Source organism: Lampetra planeri, unplaced genomic scaffold (assembly GCF_965212315.1).
Source record: "Lampetra planeri unplaced genomic scaffold, kcLamPlan1.2.h2 scaffold_1131, whole genome shotgun sequence".
Classification (NCBI taxonomy): domain Eukaryota; kingdom Metazoa; phylum Chordata; class Hyperoartia; order Petromyzontiformes; family Petromyzontidae; genus Lampetra; species Lampetra planeri.
The window spans coordinates 5,172-25,778 of NW_027613842.1; the positions used below are offsets into that span (position 1 = coordinate 5,172).

The 20,607-nt window shown below is 42.6% G+C and overlaps 1 protein-coding gene across 1 annotated transcript; it reads right to left on the reverse strand.

Moving 5' to 3' along the window:
- Positions 1-266: 266 nt before the first annotated feature.
- Positions 267-20,183, reverse strand: LOC144738698 (BMP/retinoic acid-inducible neural-specific protein 3-like; the record flags this gene model as incomplete). Its single annotated transcript, XM_078621690.1, is given in 12 exon segments — positions 267-380; positions 382-669; positions 671-727; positions 729-773; positions 775-843; positions 845-1,138; positions 1,140-1,389; positions 4,520-4,742; positions 8,901-9,137; positions 9,562-9,669; positions 19,050-19,232; positions 19,992-20,183. Coding segments are annotated over 12 exon segments (2,060 nt in total), but the record flags the coding sequence as incomplete, so codon positions are not given.
- Between the last annotated feature and the right edge of the window lie 424 nt (positions 20,184-20,607).

A 20,607-nucleotide genomic window follows, 5' to 3' on the forward strand; every position in this document is an offset into this window, starting at 1 on the left:
CCTCTCTGTAATGGCAACAAGTAAGAGTTTAACCAGCAACCAAACAAACACAAAAAAAATATGAGGCAAGTTTGGTGAAATCCTCTACGTCGTACAAATTCATATGAAAGCTGACGTGACAATCTCAGACGCTCCCGTTGAGATCATGTTGACATTGGAAATGTCCCCCAAACTTCCCGTACGCAGCTCAACAATTGCTTTTAACCATCATCAGGCGAGTGTGATAACTGCTCCGCCATCTGTGTAGCTGGATGCCGGCCCACTTATTAGCTACATAATTTAGTTGTTTCATATTCCATTGAACTGGGCTGCTTGGCACTGAAGGTCTGCAGCGCTGCCTGAATCCTGGCAACATCTGTCGTGGATAGTTTAAGCCGGTGCCCGCAGCAGACAGGAGAACAGGTCCAGACGCTGAGCACCGGGGGGGGAAAGCCTGTTCACCCGATCCCGGATCTCCAGCAGCTGCAGCAGCGCAGAGTCCTGCGACCCCTGAGTGTATGGGTAGTCCAGCTGTAAGATCAAGTCCTGGATGGCGTCAGGGTCAAAGTGCATACTGTAACCATACACCTGGATGCTGTTTATCTTCATGTAGCCAAGGTTTTGCCCGGGTTCCAGGTACTCCAAGGGCTCATAATATACTGTTCCATTTCCGCTGCTCGAAGGGGCCTCTGATCCGGCTCCGCAGGTAAAAGTGAACAGTCTCAAAAAATGTTTTCCACTTGTTGCCCTAAAGTTAATGTCCAGTTGTAGCAGTCATAGGGGAGATCTAATTTTAGTCCTCTCCCAGTCTGGGTAGTTGTTCTGGTCAATGGGCATGATCCAACTCTCTGAGTGACTTCCCCCCGAATGGGTTGATGTAGACAGACAACAGAGGGTCCAGAGTGCTGTTCATGGTAAGGCAGATTTGAAGGGACATTCCCAGGAGCATGTGGACGTGGTTTGACTTGTATTTATTACTTTTCAGCGTCAGCAGCATCCGCTTTCTCCACGACGGGTCAAACCAGTTATTCAGTCTGACATCGTTGCTGACAAAGATGCCGTGGATGTTGATGCGGTTGTCACGTTTTTGCAGAAGGTAGCGCAGCTCCACATCCTGCAGGTCGGTCTCGAAGCCGATGTAATGGTCAGTGGAGTCGGGGAACCTCGTTGCGGCACACGCCCTGGCTCAGCATGTAACCTGGGTTGCAGGTGGCGCAGCGGGTGCGGTTCTCATAGGAGCAGGAGGCGCAGGATGTTCCCTCACCCACGGTGCAGGGAATCACACCCTGGCAGGGTGGGTGCTCGTAGGGGCAGGAGCAGCTCCGGGTCTCCTCCTGGTACGACCCGATGTGGTTGTTTTCACTGCAGTAGATGATGGACAGGATGTAGGTCAGCCAGTGGCTTAAGGGTCTGAAACAAAGACAGAAAAGGGTGTCAGAGTCAGATGCAGATGAAATTGGACCGAGAGTTCCATGAGTCATTTCCTCATGTTTATTTCCAGCAATAAGACAATGGAAGTAGTTCTGACCCTCCTTCAGTCTATAGTTATGATGATATGTCTTATCATGTCTGGAGAACCAGACCCAAGTGGAGAAAGTTGAAGGTTCTGGGCCAGAGTGAAGAAACATCCAAGTTGTTTCCTGTTGATACCAAAGACAATTCAAGCTACTGTTTGTTGAGGACACATCCACTGTGGTCATCCTGTTAAGCTCCACCCACACACTCTTTACATCACTCTGAGCCCACCTGTGTCAGATAGACCCATGGGATCGGGCCAAACTGATTTCGTTCATAGTAAATGAGCTCCTATGGTTTGTGCCTTTCCAGCTTAAGAGGATGTTTTTCTCATCATAACCTTAGAAAACTATCTCACATAAACAAATAGTACAGTAGTAAAGTATTAGGTCAAAGTGGGGACATGATGTATAATTATTCTATTGTATAATCAATCAGTTTGCTGATGCTGAATATTTGGGTAGTGTATTATTATTATCCCAATGATATTTATGCCATTTATTTATCATTGGGAAATGATGAGCTGACATGTCCACATGCAGGTGGATGCTGAAAGAGCAGGTGCTGGTTGAAATAGACCGCCATAAAGGCCACGTGTGATTGGTAGAGGAAGCAGAGGCAGTTGGACTGACTTCTCAAAACCACATTTAGAAAATTTGCCTTTTTTTCTTTTCTTCTCTCCCTTAATTTTCACCAGGAGTAATTTTTGCACAGGTTTGACACTCAATGATCATGATCCAGGACTCCCACATATGTGGCAACGGCTGCATGATACGATGACTATGTCTGAAATAATATGGGAGCAGCGTTCAACGACTTCTCTCAGCAGACTTTGTATGAAATATATATGTGAGCATCTGATGCCTTTAAGCACAGTGTAGGAAAAACATTCCACTAGCAGTAAAGAGGAAACTATACCTACTATGTTCAGAGGAAAAAAAAGGCGTGATTATTTACTGTGCTGAAAGTGTGAACTGCTGCAGCTTCTCTGAATTCTCATCCCTTCAGACTCGGCTTGCACATCTCACCTCTTGAGTGGAGGCTGTGCACAGCAGGAGAGAGGAAGCTGTTTCCGCCATCCTAACGCGCACTGTGTCAGCAGGACATGTAAACTGTAATGGAGACACAGTGTGCAGAATGGGCCAAAGAGAAGCTGGGTGCTCACTCTGCAATCTGTTCATTGTCTGTCAGCTCATTTCACACAGATCACTGACACAAACCCACTTTCTGCCACTGCCAAGGTTTCAATTTTCACTTCAACAGAAACTTTTCTGTCCCCCCATAGAATGTTACACTACTTCTTCGAAAAAAACAACAACATATGAGCGTTTTTGTGCTGCTTGATCACTATAATTCATTCATTTATTCTGCTTCGTCTAATTCATACAATAATACATACGCTCTCCTTGGAGATATATATATATTTCCTTATCTCCAAGGTGAGAGTTGGCAACCCAAGAATGGATTTTGGTGTGAAGTTACAAAAAGCACACAGTATTTACTTTTTTTCCTCGTTTGACAAAGAATGAATGTGCCTCTTTCTCTGAATAATGGCTGCAAAGAAGCTTGGATATTCTCTTCTATTACACCAAGAGAACAAGTCTTTCATGAACTCAGTCATTACACAAGGCAGTAAGGACAAACTCAGGGTGAGAGAAAATGCTGTTGTGATGTTGGTGGAGTAGGAAGTCAGTCCATTTCTTTTTAAACCCAGACCTGTCACGATGTGAGATTAAAACCATTTGTGTGGCTCCATCAGAATACTTCATACGTTGTCATATCACTGCATCAAATCAAATGATCTTCATTTGGGGACTTACTTACAAACTAAACCCAACTGTTATCAGTTACCTTACTGGAGAAGAATTGGTAATTCATTTATTATAATTTTCCTCACATCTGACCAATTTCTGCAAAAAAATAAGAAAAATAATCTAAATAATCTAATAATCAAAACTCCATGTTTAATATCATTTTCAGGGTCATTTTTTTTATACATTTTAAACAGGGGAACCATCCCTGCCACAATGCCTCCTCTACAGGAAGTAATTTCATCAGCCCAAACCTCGATCTTTTCATTAATGTAGACAAGCCAAACTGGCCCTTCTCTTAAAGAACATCTCCAAGTGCCCGTCTGTCAACACTCGCATTGGAATCACTGGACAAGCACGAGTGACTTTCACTCTGCTAATGTCTCAAGTGTTTTCTGCCTCTATGTAACTTGTTCATATGATACCAACATTCTTGCTCTAATGACAAGTATTAACTTGTTAGCATCGCAAAATAAAGTAGAAATTGTGCACTCCAGAACTTATTTCTCCTGATTCTCCTGAGTTCTCTCTCATTGTGCCAAATGGGAAAAAAAAAGCCATTATCCTGAAACAGTCCCATATAGTAAGTGGAAGGTTGGTTTTGTAGATTATTGATGAATGTTATCAGAGGTAACGCAGTGTTTGAATCAAACAGTGGATGGCTGAGTGATGCCGCCAGAGCAAAGGAGGTATACGTGATGTCTCCCTGAAATAAAACCTAAACCAAACAGGGCTACATCTGATCATGAGCTCGTATGAACGATTCTCTTGTCTAGAAACACAACAAGGTTGAACAGCCTACAGAGGATACATAGAAAACATTTTTTTTCCTCATCACAGGCACCGCAGTGTCAATCCTTAAAACACTGCAAACTTTAATTTCACAGTAGGATAGCTTTGATTTCCTGGATGTAAAGGAGGCCTGATGGGACTGCAGCCAAGTTGTCAAGTGTGAGTTTCACCAGCTCACTTTAGTGGGACCTCGCTTGAATATCAAAGCTCCAGCATATTGCATGTATTATTAGCATAATGCCTGGTTCACGGGATAACAAAGTGCTGTGCCAGGAGTCGGCCCAGGAAAATAAATGGACACCGCTTGAAAAGGACTCGTGATGTGGCTTGCATGCTTTGGAATGTTGCTTATTTTCATACATGCAGGACCGCATACGGACATGCACGGCGAGGTCAGCGGGGATGTTCCAGGAGCTTCTCACCTCTCTCTCAGCAGAACAATTTTAGGCTGAGTCTCACATCTCTTGCTGAGGGTGAAGAGCTTGTTGGCGATGCGTTGCGCTTTGCCCAAGAGCTGCTTGGTGCTGAGCTCCAGCCGCTTGTAGCGTTGGTGGATGGACGGCTCCATCTTCCAGAAGTACTGGACGGCAGATGTGTTCAGAGCGTAAAACGTGGGAAGCCTCTGAACGAAGTTCTGGAACTCATCTGCAAGGGTTAAGACAGGCCAGTTAAGAGGCGAACACTAATACACACATCGCTTCCTTCTAAATACAGTCTGTTTATTCAGACCAAGAAGATAAAAGAATCACTTTGCAGAGGCCACATGGGCTCAGCTGCTCCAGGCAAACAGATCCTGTTTGATGCCTGCGCTAAAAATTAGCTTGTGCACAAGAGCTGGAAAACAAAATAGACTTTCTCAGCCGCTCTCCACTGAAGCTGCATGACCAACGCATTGGCTAATGATATCATGAATTTTTGTATAGGAATCAATAAAAGCAGAACACTGACGATAAAAATGACTCCACTGGTTGTAATTATCCAGCATTTACTGCATCTGATTAGAAAACCAATTAGGCTTCAATGACCTCCCTGATGGTGTATCATATGTTCCTGTGAAATTAAAAAAACATGATTAAACAGCTTGTAATAAGATATAATAAAAGGGATTTGGGTTCATTTTGTGGTTTGCATGTGCTTAGATGAGATAAAAACCTCCGGCGGAGAAGAAAAACAAACTTTCATATTTGTTCATTTGATTCCAAATGTTTAGAAACTTCCAGAGAGCCTGGAGACATTTTTGGGATTTAGTCTTTTACTGGGATTTGTTGATGGCAGGTGTCTCCGGACACATACAGGAAATGCTACATGAGCCTGAGTCCTGGTGGTTTCAGCACCATGCTTGACCAGTTTTAATTCACTGAGGCTTTTCTTTCTCCCATTCCTGTCACACGGGTTGAACTGCCGACACAAATAAATGACTTCATAATAGCATTGATGACATTTTAAAAAAGGCACGTCAGTGCTTTTCTCCATGCAGTTCATGCTGTGCTGAACTGCATGGAGAAGGTTCTCATCCTTCAGCATTCAACTTCACATCCTTGGCCTTCAGTGGGGAGTTAGCGTGGTTAGCGTTAGACTGCAGCACATATTCCAATGTCCAGGATGGTCATCACATCAAAGTGGGACGAGTTAATTTAAGCGATGTCATTGTGGAGGAGTAGAGTGAAAGTAGAAAAAGCAATGACCACAGGAAGACTGTGGTTGGTGTCAGGGTGTGATGGTGATGAAAAGGGAAGTTACATCAGAGTGAATGGATGTCTCCCATCCCCTTTGATACCGGCATCAGACGCAGAGGGCAGAGTGACACCATGATGTGTTTGACCGTCAGGGGTGAGCACAGGCTCGTTCAACGACTTGGAGCAAAGTTATTTGACATGGACCAAACCACATGAAATGACCTTCATTAATCTGAAGGCTGACACCGTGGATCTCAGACGCAGACGGCAACAACGGTGATTAGACTCTTTCCATAATGTGACTTTCCCAGCTCTTGGAGTGGCCCTGTGTTAGTACAACCGTCCTAAAGGCAATTTCTGAGAGGATAACAGTGAAACGTGTTCTCTGGTTGAGGTTGGTCTCCATCAGTCAAACCGGACAGAACAGGAGGTTTTCACTAACTGTGTAAATGCATTTGCTGCATTATGCAGTCACATGAAACATCGTCTGCTCTTCTCAGCCTCCTGCTGTCCTCCCTTCTTAATCACTTCTTTTCACCATTGTCCCATAGTTCAGTCTTCCCTGGTGTTAGCTGACATAGTTCTGAGTGAAAACTGAGACAGTGAGTGCGACACAATGTGAGTTGACTTCTCAAATGCTGTTTGGAATCACCAGTGTTTGTCACCGTGTCTCTGGGCAGTGTGGTGTTGGAAGCTGCAACTTACTGCTGAAGCAGGCCGTTATTTTATCACCACGACAACGCCACCTTATCCTTGGATAATCCTTTCTTTATCTGTCATTATTATCTCGTCAGCAAATGAATCCAGGAAGGTGACAGTGCTTCTCTTTTGTGTGATTTTAAAAAATAGAACACGCTGTCAGATCTGTGCCACTGGTGTGTGAGCATCATGTAACATTGTGTTTTTAAGAGGTTTATTTGACAGATTGTTTTTCATTGTTAAATCATGAAGCTCACAATTCATGATTTATGTCTTTGTTGCTGCTTAAATTTTTAGCAAACAAGTTTGATGATATTACATTATTATCATATTATAACAAATAGATTTTGACATTTTCACATGAGACCTCTGCAAGTTTTCTCACCTACATCCTTTATAAATGTGTACTTCAGTGGATTTTTTGTTTTACATTTAACAGAAACTCAGTTCTCAGTGCATTCTATTGGATAAATGATTGCGTGCTGAGTACCAATGATGTCACTCAGGAAACGTGCATAAACATGTCATCCTTGACAACAAATCAAAGTTGAAAATCAACTTGAAAGTTGATTTTCCACTGGAATTAAAGAACAACCCAAAATGACCAGTTATACAGCAAATTTATGTAATAATGAAGAAATTAACTGCAAAACCAAAACACTGAAAAACTGTGGTTATAAAATCAACTTCAATATTCTCTTTGTCCCTCTTGGGCAGATTTATTTCCATAACTTATAAAGTGTAAAACATTTCACCAAACTATGGTTGAACTCTTGTCTTGTAACAAGAATTATACCTTGTTCCAGTTTTTCATCCGGGACAAACTCAGACAGTCCAGAAACTGTCAACGAAAGTCATGTGACCGCAAATGTTGTTCGGTCATTGGTCATAGAGTTTATGTGGGGAGACAACACATCCCCCACAATTTCTGCTGTACATCATGGAACATGGTCGGTGCTGATCTGGACTTGATATCAGCAGACGCTCTGCAGACAGACGGTCATATCACACAAGACATTAATCATTAATGATCATTAATGAGATCCTAACCATACACCACATTTCCTCGTAGCTCCACGTTTGTCATTTTGACAGCCGCTACTTGCTAATTCACTCCGCTACTCAACAAACAGGGAATGCCACGTAAAACAGTGCACTTCTTGTGATTCCCAAGAATCGCTGCGACATCTAGCGGCCGGGATGAAATCTACATGTAAAATATAATACTCTACACCTCCCCCTATATTCCATGGACTGCTTCGATTTACGTGGAGGGCTTTGAAATCTGCCGTATATTCCTGGGGGGACTGATTTGTATCGTTTCACTGTTTTTGCACTTGATGTTTATCTTACTGTTTTAGATTGTGTTAACTGTATGTTTTCTATACAACATTCTTTACTGTATAGTGTTCTTGAGTGCCAAAGGCACAATAAATTGATTGATATTATTATTATTATTATCAGAAAGCAATGAACAGCTTTAGGGAGACTTGGAAATGACTGATACAGTATATCCAGATCCATTCTGCCGCTGATAGTTCCTTCAATAATGGTAATTTAATGCAGAGACAGAGACTGTGCTCGTGGTTGACAGTCTGCTACGGTTGTATTAGCTCAAAGAGAATGCAAAGATGGCTCGGGAGGTGACGTGACTGGTGATTACTCCTGAGCTACGAGTCAGTGTTATGAAATGCGATAAACCATTAATGTTCCAAATGGTTTAAAGGCACGTTATGTTATTCTATTTGAAAAGCACGAGTACGATCTAAAAGTTCTGAGCTCGTAGCTGTAGTAGTTATTATATAAGAATTACATGGCTGGGTGCCTGACACTGCGGAGCAGAGCCCTCCTCCAACTCAATCACTCTTGACCGACTCTTACATGACTGTTACCGTTTCATTTCCTGGTCAAGACAGGAGACAGTGTAATTTGTCTACAAACAGTCTCTGTGGGGAGCTGAGCACTCAGCTGAGTGGTTTTCAAACATGTTAGCATAGTATTTGCTGCATCCGAATGGTTTGCAGTGTATTTATGAAGTTGTATGACGGGCTCAGGCTGGTTTGTCAGTGTTTTTTCAACACCAAGTGTGATGTGTGGTGTCTGGAAATCCAGACGCACATGCAGAAAGATGCAGATTCTGGCAACGAGTGATATACCTCCAACTCAGCAGCAGCCATCTCTTTTTTGTTGTTGTGGTGTTAGGCCCCGCCCACAGACTCTGCACATGGCTCTGAGCCCACCTCCATCAGACCATCAGACCCAAATGACTGGTCCAAACTGATTTTGAGTTCATCAGCTCCAGGTTATGTGTGATTATCTTGTCTTTCCTATCTTTCTTTTCTTCCCTCGACTATAATCAGCCGCTGATACCTTTGTCCTGTGATTTGTTCTCAGCAGGTTTGGTCTTTGACAAGGAAAACACTCTGACCTGACTCCTCAAAGTCTTGGTTGGCCATGTTCCACGAATCTCGGATTTGCAGCAAACTGGCCTCCATGGACCTCAGATCCACCTCAGGGCAGTTACACTGTGGGTAGTCCACGGCACACTGGCACCAGCAGTCATTGTCCCGGCACACAAATTGGCCCTCCTCATTACATCCGATGTAGCTGAGAGCTGCCTGCACAAACCTGGCCCTCAGATAGTTTGGCAGTATGGCCTGGAGGCCTGGAGGAAGGACAAACACAGAACGAAAACACGGCAATGTCACACGGATGACTGACGAAAGCACTCAGAGTACTTCAGTTACTGCAGAACTTTCTAGATCTGTGAAATGACTGAAAGCAGGTCATTAGTGTCTGCTTGTTTTTCTGTGCATCGGGCATCTGCTCAGATGTTCCTTGTCACATGCTGAGTCACTTAAACATGAACCTTTGCTGCTCTACTCTGCTTCTCTGTCCCAGGTCACACTGTGTGAGATCGCAACTCTGCGATTGTTCTGAGTAAGAAAAAAAGAAATGGGGGGGAAAAAAAAGACTGGTCGAAGCTATATTCCCTCTGACACACTGTGCTGCAGTTATGAGCTTTCTGGAGAAAAGACACTGTGACAGTTCCATCAGAAATTGGGAGAGTTCAATTATGGATGGCCAACCTTGCAAATGAATCTTGTTTTCGGGGCTCTGAACCAAAACAGAGCTGACAGAGTCAAGGTTGTCATAGTTACTGCATCCGAGAGGACCCGTCCTTGTTTCCGTCACCTAAAAGTGGGAAACAGAAACAGTGATCCATATTAGACAGAAACCCACTGATGATTATGAATATGCAGAGGAAGAAGGAGAAAAGTGAACATCCTTGTCTGAAACCCTCGAGGAATCAGTAGTTAAACCGTGCTATCTTTTGTTTGGGTCTGTGAGCTGGTGATCGTATGTTGTCAAATCCACTGTGATGCTGTTTGTACATATTCAGGCTGAGGATTTTGTTGTTGTTGCTTAGTGTTTTACAGCAGGAATGATCTACTGTTTTAGGACCTCACACATAAGCGACTGAGCAACAAAATAATCAACGCGTCAGAACGACAGAGAAGAAGCACAACAGGAAAGCTTCTGGGAATCAGCATATAAACAACTCAAACGCTATCTAACACGCAAATTGTATCTTTCTGTCAAGTTAAGTGACATTTTAAGTTTCAAACTGGTTGGTTCACATTAAATATTAACAAAGCTCTTTTTTGTTCGTGAACGTTGCTTTATCCGCCGTCCCTCAACACCGCTCTGCCCCATTCTCCATGTAAATACTTATTTTACTTAGCATATTTCTTGTTTAATTGACTTGCATTTTGGATTTGAATTGTATGTTTTGTCCGTCCACAACCAAAGTTCTAGTACTACTATGATATTTAGTACCTTACTCCCATCTGATAAAAGTGTCAGAGGTGACTTATGGAATCCCACAACTCAGCCTAGTTTGTTTCTTGGTGTTCCATCAGAGGAGAGTGTGAGCTGAAATGACGTGGTGAGTGGCATTTGGCAGTCTTAACTCACCTGTGTTGGAGTTGAAACCAGAACTACAGTGGCATTATGTTGTCAGGAGGTATGATCGCTTCAACCACTGACAATCATTCCAGCTTTTTTTTTCCCGTGTTCTTTTAGAAATAACACACTTTGTAAGATGATTGACAATTTCATGAGAGACGTTTTTGCTCATGGAGAGCTGCCTGTGTGGGCGGCCGCAAAATATCCATGTGAGAATAAACGCCACTCGATAAGAGCTGTACAGAGAGAACCGTACGCAAATATTGTAGGCAGCTCTTCGCGGCTTATTTTATTACAAATACACTGTAGAAAGGTCACAACCAGTTGAGCTAATAACATCCGAATAAAGGCACTCACCTGCTCCAATGATACTTGCCAAGACTGACAACTATGATATAATATTGCCTACTATAATATAAGCACTCAACAGATATCAATGGGAGTTGAGACTTGTTGCTTGTTGAAGTGTCTGAGTGTAAATGAATCACATTACACTACGTTTGTTTGGGTCAGACGCTAGACAGACAGACAGACAGACAGACAGACACTTTATTTGATCTCATTTGAGAAATGTTCGTTTGAGAAATGATTGAATGCAACATATGGTTCATAACTGGTTTACAGATCCATGTTAAAAATTGTACATGCCCACGAGTCTGTTCAGAGAACTCACTCAGTGTTGGGGCCTCCATGGGAAGCAAAGATAAACCTCAAACCTGAAGGGAAATCCATTCAGCTCACTGCAAATAATTGCCAAACACTATGATGGTGTCTTTAGCTGATAATTTCCCACAGGTCCAATAAGAATAATCACATCTCCTTGCTATAATGACAAGAAGTTGGGAGAGAAAAGAGTTTTTTTTCCGCTTTGGGCAGAAAGTTATCTTTCTTTTGACGTCTAGTTTTGCTACAAGGTCAATGAGGAAAGTAGAGATTTGAGGATGAATTTAATCTGTTGATGCATACTGATAAAGGTCATTATTCAGTTCACCGCTGAGAAAAAACAGCACCAGAGTTAATAGTTTGAATTTACAATGCTGATCATCTTTTTTAATTAAGTGACATTATTTTACAGGAGTGAGAGAAAAGATAGAGCTTCTATTATCCTCTTCTTTTTTATTACCAACACATTAACACAATTAATTAAAGTCTCAGCATCCTCTGTAGAGATCGGGAGATGATTTTTTTACACAGACAGACGTCTGATTTTAAAAGGAAAATTGACTAAATGCAAATCTATAGAATCTTTTTCTATGCATAGAGATGAGACCATCTGCAGAAGAAGCCAGTGGAGCAGGTCGGGTTTGCGCAGTCAGCCCCTCTGGACGACCAATCCACCAATCCCTCTCACATTTGTCACTTCTCAAGACCTTGCTGGGAAAATATATATTTGCGCTGAGACCTTCTGCATGAGTTGGTTTAGTGGAGCAAATATTAATGTGCCCTAATTGCCCACATGCTAATTTGTCCTGACTGTGTCGCAAAAACCAACAGCTGCATTTCATGGGATGTTAAATTGCACTTGGTCTTTTCTAGCAGTTTGGGATGTTTCCGCATGCCGCACGCGGTGCATTAGGAATAAACATCCGACAATCGTTGGGACCGTGACCGGAGTCAGTGTTAATGAACCATAAATACTGTGGCTCAACACTTGTCACAGCAAACGTCACCTTTAACACGTGTGAAACTTCAATGTGTCTGGCATTTGTAGAACAACGAGACCTCTCCAGGGAAAACACGTCATAGTAATCATGAGCCCGTTCTGTTTGTCGCAGCCATTTAAACAAACACCGTCGTTCCTTTCATCAGTGGGACAAAGACATTTTCATTTTATTCATTTCACCTGTGTTTTATGCCAAAATGTCCTATTGATAGATTAACTTAGATTATAATGCAGATTCATGGTCCATCATTAATAAGCATCTCTGACCACAGAAGTGGTTTGGCAGTTTGCCCTTTCTCCTACGCTATCCAATATCAGCCGAGAAGAACTAGCCAGTGAGCAACACGAGGGAATTCTGACTCACAACTGAACCCAGAGATAAAGGGTGAATGCCAAGATTCACAAATATAAATATTTAATCATGTGGACTTTTAAGACATAGCATAGAAAAAAAAAAAAACAGCCCACATGACCCAGCAATGGGACACGCAGCCCGCTAACACTCGGCCCTAAATACAGCAATCAATTTATGGTCGACAAGTGGCCCAGATCTGATGGTCAGAGGCTTTTGGGTTAATAGAGCACAAGCACACCGACTTCATTAGCGTTGGCTGGTTTTTCATCCTCCGACCCAACTCCTTAAAAACGGACCATCATTCATTGCTGTTTCACCGTGCTGATGTCTCTGTGTGTGCTGGGAACTAGACTGAACCATGACTAGATATCGTTGTCACCATAGACATGTCATTTAAACAGATATTGGTTTATGACGTCAGCCATTACTGCTGAAAGAGTGAAACTGCTATTATGAACATGGACGATTTGTAAATGATGAACTAGTTCCTGGGGATAATAGACACTGTGATCTCATCGATAGCAGCATGTCGTTAGCTTCAATGTCTAAAAATCTGTTTTACTGGGCTTAATTATTGACTGGTTCAGTTATGAGGGGAAGAGATCGGCGACTGAAGACCCTTAAATATTTCAAGGAATGTCTGTAAGGAAGCACCGGTATTTGTTGTATCTGTACTCTTTATTCAGGTTTCTCCTTTGATTTGTTACCAGTCTGTTTATTCAAGCAGCAAACAAACATTCCCCAGTGAGCCCTGAAGGCATCCTTTAAAGCTCCACATTACGCTCTTTACTGCAAGCACTCAGCAAACACATTGTTTGGGGAAAACACGGCTGCTTGGAAAAGTCGACATCAACAGACAGTCTTTGACAACACTGTGCACAAGGGCACCGGCCGGCTCGTGACAGTTGAACTTGTGGAGCAGGTGAGAGCCAGAAGCTCCGTTTGGCATGGCGACGGAGCAGCTGTGCTCTGCACCAGGTTGGAACGGTGAAGACGGCGACTTCCTGTCAGTGCGCACATCCTTACTCAGGTGTTAGATGCTGCTGGAAATGTATGTTTTTGTCATTTTAAAATGAGCACGGCAAGGAGGAAAAAGAGGAGCCATAGGACAATAAACATCAATGTCAAATTTCGCTGAATAAAATCCGATCCAAAGAGCACACACTCCTGCCAGTATTTAATGGATCCGCCCCAACATTTAACAAGTGAACTCCACCAGTCCGTGAAGTCCCGTGAAAGTCAACGTGAGAGTTTGTGAAGGACACGCAGAGAGCATGTATTCCATCTGAGGCCACTAAACAAAAACGCTTTCTCTCTTTGATATTATGTCTTGTACTATCCCAAACATTTCTTCAGGAATACTCTTTTCCCTCCGAGTAGCAATTACAGGGTATAAATAATAATTAGAAAAATACACAAAACTAAATAACTGTGACGACTGTAGGTAATGCATAAGGTATTGGCGTATTAAATACAAATATAAGTGTACATTCATTATTTCATAGTTTGTCCTTGATCAGTATAACAACGTTAAAAGCAGTTCTGTCAGATTTCTAGTCTTGCACCAGTATTTGGATGGATGAATTCATATGATCGTTAGACCAGGTAGACAAAAACATTTTCCTGATGAAGATTCAGCCCCGCTGTGAAACCCGCATATGAATTATTCCACAAAAACAGCATAAAATGTCACTTAGTGAGCTTGTGTTGTCAGATGCCTGAGCAACAATGGACTTTAAATGGCTGCACTTTCTGCTTACTGGGGGAAAAAAAGTACACGACGGCATTAATGTTTCATGAAAATCATCGCTCATTTGAAAACGGCTTCATTCACTGCACCTACAATTGCCGTACCAAGAACTGTCATTTGCTTAATCGCCAAGGAATAGTAGATGTGCAAATCCACATTTGCATCTGAGATGCATTTCTGTCTGTTTATTCAGTCTTTGAGGATTTTAAGAGCACTGTGCTGCACTGGCTTACCCTGTAGTGTCGAGCAGTGAGGGATAAGCTCATAAACTATGAGCAAGAATAAAGGGGAAGAGGAAGAAAGTAGCATGAGAATGAGATTATTGTGTGCCCTCAAAAAGAAAGAAAAAAAAAAACCTGGAAGGCGTGGGGAGCAGAGGGGATCTGTGCTGGCAAATTATATGTGCTGTTATTTCCACCAAGTCTCTGTAAGAGTATAAGTATGAGCTATGCTATTTAATGTACCAGACACTTAAAAAAAACACAGAGGCCTTTGATTGTGTTTTCACTTTTACTCCCTTTTACTTGGTTTATTTTCAAACCAGTAGATTAGTTAGAAATCCTTGCTGGGGGAAATGGAATTCTTCGAATCTTTACATCTGATGTCAGACACCAAACTATCGCCACAAATCCCGTCCTTCTATTTAAACAAAGTGCATTAACTCATGACTCGTCGGACAAAGACGCTCCTGGGTTGAGGTTAAATTGAAGACATTTGAAAAGACAGAGGACATTTATGTTCAGTCTGTCTCCAAAAACATCAGCATGTATTGAATTATTCATCCACATCAGTGATAACAGGCAGGAAGCCTTTCTGTCTTCTTGTTCTTCTCTTGTTGGATGGTTTTCTTTTGTTTATCGTGCCATCAAAACTGCCCCAATCTGGGAGAGCTGCAACCGTTCCTCAGCAGCTATTATCTGATTTCAGAAAGCCTCGTCTAACTTGTGTTTTCTTCTTCTGCTGCGACGAATGAAGCGTGACGCTGCATGACTGACTGAACACCGAAGACATGCGCGGCAAATTGGGTCAGACTTTCCTTATCGCTTCTCCTCCCCGTCAATGATGTTCTCCTCCCAACTTTGGTTTAATGAATCATCAATACAGTCGGGGGCAGTGATTGATGCACGTTTCCTGTGCATCCTCATCTCATCCCTGAGTTCAGTTTCATGTGACACCTTAACTCTCCACACAAAATGTTTGACAAATGACAGAAGCTCTCCAAGGGATTTACTGGAATGGAAGAGCTGATTCATCACACCACGTAACAGCAGGGACATTTTGTCTCATTTTCCCTTTCGACTTTCATTATTTTCTGTGCTTCTGCGTTCAGTTTGTTGGGCCTTCAGGCTGGACATTTCTAGTATTCCAAATTTATAATCTCTGCAATCCAGTGGACCAGTGTTTTTCTTGAAGGCATCTTTGTTTTAGACATCCTCCTCATCAGTGAGAAAAAAAATAATGTTCAGGCTTATAGGCTGCTGACACTGAATATTTTCCATCAGTCACCTGAAAAAGCTGCACAAAACAGATGTACCCCAGGGCGCTTTGTCTCCATTCATCTCAATCAGAGGGGTTTTAGCAGCACTTTGGTTCGGTGGCGGCTGCCAAATAAGCTCAACGTCCTCTTGCCAATACACTTTAGAGAATGTAGAGTTTTATCTCTGATGGACTGCATGCTGGGCGATCACTGAGGACAGGTCAATGAAAAATGGCTGAGAAAAAAAAGGCAAGCAGTTTAGTTTTTTAGCTGCAGTGAAGTAAATAGACTGTGATGTCCCAGTGACGTCAGTGGCTGCGCTTCGTGCTTTTCTACCTGGTGAAGAAAGTAACATCCCCCCTCTCACAATATACCGCTCAACCAATTGGTGTTTAGCCCCCTTAAAATCTTCAGCTTTCATTTATATTATACAAGTGGAAATGCAGTCAGACAGCGCTGCTCTGCTGAGGCTCTAGATCACGTGCAGCTTCTTCTCTGGAAACATCACATACATCTGGATGCATCTGCATTTTCATTAGGGATGATGGCACTTCATTTTGGCTTCAAGGGCCCCTGTGAGTTTATCGGAGAAATGAATGGATACGACATGTTTGCCAGCAGTCAGGTACGATGAGCAGTTAGAGCGAGGCAGAACCAACAGAGTCTCTTGAGAACTCAACGTCCTATGTGTTTTTGTCTTGTTTGTGTGTAATCCGGAGCCACATGCAGAAAGATTCTTACCAGACAAGCCCCATTTTTTCCTGGATCTGATCTTATCATGGTCTGTTCCTCTCCTTCTAATTTGTAGAAAATCTTCCCAGTAGTTGTGGTATCCCTCACAGTTTTTGATTGACCCCGAGACGTCCGTTTCCTGGAGAATGCACTCACAAAGCCAACAATACAAAGACGTATATGGGATCCAGGCAAAGTGCTGAGGACAAACATTGACCGCTGCAGTCGGTGTGTTTGCAGGCTGCCGATATTACCTGTTCTCTATGACGTGAATCATTTGTCTACCACAATCCAGTATAAACACTTGTGAGTGAGGAAACGCTGGAGAACGCAGGCTGCAGTGCAAAGGGCAAACTCAGCCGATTCAATTTACTCAGCCTGATAAGAAGAGACAGGGTGATGAATGAACACACCCTGAAGGTATTAAGCAGTAAGATGCAGGCAGATTTACATACACAAGCATATCTTGATATGCATAGTATGCTGTTACACACACACACACACACACACACAAAGGAGAGGAGCAAACAATGTCACTCGTTTCATCTCTTTGTTGGTAGGTCTCTTGGTAGTGAGCTTTTGTAGACGTCTGCTCCAATTTCACATCAAACTATTCAAGCTGAGCAAGGAAGATGATGGTGAATTTAATAATTACCCATCTACAAATGACCTTACCCTCGGAGGTAATGTGTGTGTGTGTGTGTGTGTGTCTGCAGGGTAAACAAACAACTATAGATGCATTTTAATGACGATTGTTCGGCCCGTGTAGAAAGAGTAATGTTGACTGTGGGTGTCAAGTCAGATGTGGAATCTGCCATAGCGACGCCAACGAGGCAGCAGATCTGGTTCAACAGTTCAGTCGTGCTGCTTTTAAATGTGCATGACAGTGTTAAATAAATCTTATCCTTCTTGAAAAATGAAATGGAAATAAAAAAGAATACACATTTAGTATCAGAATCAGCACAATAAAATAATAACAAATTGCCAGCGAGGAACTTGCGAGCACGTGTGAGCTGTCATGTTTTCCAGACTCACAGGAGGCAAAAATAGCAACTGTCGGCACGAGCAATGGAAGGATTAGTCCACTGTACATACAGTAGATGTCAAAGAAAAATGTCCACCGCCGTCAATCAAACATGAAAAAGAGTCGGAATCAGCTCCTTGGATAACAGCCTCTGAGGAGTTGAGCTGTCCCAGAACACTTGTCATCTGCAGAGGTGGGCGGTGTGAAAACTAACCTGCAGGTGTTTATTTGGTCGAATGGGATATCATATTTGACTGGAGGCAGCACGGGGATGTTTGAAGGACTTTCACATGTGACTGCAGCTGATCTATAGAACCGGCTGAAACATTGTGTGCAGTGGGATTGTCATCAATCAAATAAGGAGGGAAAGTGTTGAGGAAAGTGTACATGGGTGTACATGGAAAGTGTACTGACCGATTTACATTTGTTGTTTTAAACCAACAGTCAAGAATCCTTTGCAACCAGATGATTCTCTGCGTGTGCAACAGGTTTGTTCAGAGTGTGATGGTTTTATTCTGCTGATGAAAAGCTATTTCACATAAACTCTGTCCATTATTCACCTCCAGAGGTACGGGTACGAAGTTAAATATGGAGAGAGTGGAAAAAAAGTGCAGATTTAAGTTTTAAGCAGCTTATTTCAAGTTATTCAACAAAGCAAACATTCACAAAGCACATGATTGCAGTCTCATTACCGGCTCATCAAACAGCTTGGATCGTATCGTTGTACTTTCTACTACCTGCTCGTGACAGGACGAGAACATGCCGACGCCAGTATGTGCTGCTATGAAGGATGGAGGTCTCTAATCCAGCTGTGAGCGAAGTGAGGTCTCTCCCTCTGTCTTTTTGCGTTCAGGACCTCTGAAACTTCCAACTGAAGCTCTGTGGTTTGAAATTCCATCTTGGCCCCCTGCGTCACTGTTTGTACTAAGAAATCAGCATTATTTTACCGTCTCATGTTTTCTGAATCGCAGCCGTGTTTACTTATAGATGACAATCCAGATTTTTTATTTATTCCGGTTTTCATATTAAAATAACAGTAGCTTCTCACACTTTCAAGCTGCTGGCCCTGGTGGAATGAAAATATTATGAACCGAGACGAACTGAGCTCAGTCAAATCTGCATGTTTGTAGGCCAAAGTGACATTTTTTGCCTGTTTCAGAAAGCAGGATTACTGAAATAACTGTAAAAGTTTGCAGATTTGTCCTCATTTCAGTGTTACTGATAAAGAACATTAAACATTAAACATAAAATTAAACATAAAGGCTCCATGAACTCAGACCTACTGTGTCATATTAGTATCAGTAATAATTTTAGTAGCGTGATAGAACTTTTGTTGGACGCCTGTCCGATGCTTTGTGATACTGAATAAAAAACACCAAAACTGTATTCTGATTGGCTGGCAACTATGATTAATTATACAAAACTTACCAGCTAATTACTGTGTAAGGAAGGAAAGATAAAAAAAAAAAAAAAATACAGTAATATTTATTTGCAGAAACATAATAATGAATGTCATCATCAACCTGCTGAATTTATAAATGATACAAAGAGTCGATTTAATGCCTCGAGGCAGAGGCAGGTGGAGGAGAGCAGCGTGTTGGTACCATTGATGGCAGTGGAGGCGATCTGGATGTGGTGCAGCTTGTGCAGGGTGCTTTCCCTGTCGATGAAGTAGGACGCAGCCAGCTGGTGCAGAGCCTCCAGACTCACTGCTGTCCCATTGGACTCACTCACGTCCACCGTCCGACTCAACTTCCGCTTGTCCACGAAGATCATTAATGACTCTTCCCCTGCAAATGGACGAACAGATCCAGATTTCAGCAGAGACCCTTCCTCCTAAAACACCCATGTGACCTTCTCAAAGACCAACAAACAGATTGATTTTCGGATGCAACAAGAAATTAGCGCCGAGAACCTAATTTCACAAATGCAAATATCCAGACAACCAGTGTAAACATCAATAATTCATCTTCAAAATAACTGGAATGGAATTGGCAGGAAGTTTGACTCCTGCAGCAGGAACCGAGACGTTTTATAGATCACATCTTGAAAGACAAACGTTAAAGATCAGTAATTGGCATTCAGTAAGAGGAGTGTGACTGATGGGAAAATCCTTTAAAACAGAATTAGGGGTTCATGGAGAATTACATTTTAATTTGGAGAGACACAATATATGATGTATTTTAGCAGCAGGAAATAGAGGCACTTGTCTTCAGAACACTGCACACATCTCCCTGTTTAACAACCTCGTTTGTCATGTGTGGAATCAGAGATTTATTGAGTCAAGTTTAATTCCAGTGCTGCAACATGTTCCCGAAATAATTCAGCAGCGAAGTCCACTTAGATCTTATGGAAATGCAAAGTCATGTAAGATTCCTGATGAGGATTCCCGCCACATCACTATTTAACATCGAAAATAGAACACAGACACAATAAATTCAAGCTCTTCCAGTTGAAACCGTCCAGTTGAAAATATCCTCCAAACAGAACTCCCCCCCATGTTAAAAGTTGTTCCAATAAAATCATCCACTTCACTTTAATTTCTTTACCTCCCAGTGTCGCTGAGAGCAGGAAGTGGGTTCCGTATTTCCGAATGATGTTGTCAGTGATGGCGCTGAGACTGGGCCTCCTGCCCAGCTGCCGAATGGCCTGCAGGAACTCTGGGTCCAGAGGCAGAGAAAAGCCATTGTTCTCCTGCCTCTCCAGGGCCAAGCTGTTCACCTTCCAGCGGCCAAAACTCCCTGAAATTGTCACATAAACCACACACTTAAGTATTAACGTACAATATGTGAATGCCAATTGTCTAAGAAGAGCGAAGGTGGTTTTAACTCCCTCTGTTCCAGGTGAAATAATGACATCGTAATCAAGTGAGGTCGGACTGATGACAGCCCACTGTTAGAAAGTGACAGGAAGCCGTTTCCATTAGAGACACGCCGAGCTGTAGATCTGAGCAGTTTTCCACTGATTGAAAAAGAAGTTTGTGCTGTTGTTACAGTCGACAGCGTGGCCCGCACCTAGAAGCCGGCTGTCAGATCTCTCTGCACGACCTCCTGAGCGAATCCTCTTTGAGAGATGAACGGTGTCACGCTGCTTCTGTCTCCAGCATGGAGAATCGTGCTGCAGCCATTGTGAGAAACGTCATGGGTTCCTAACAATTTTTAAATA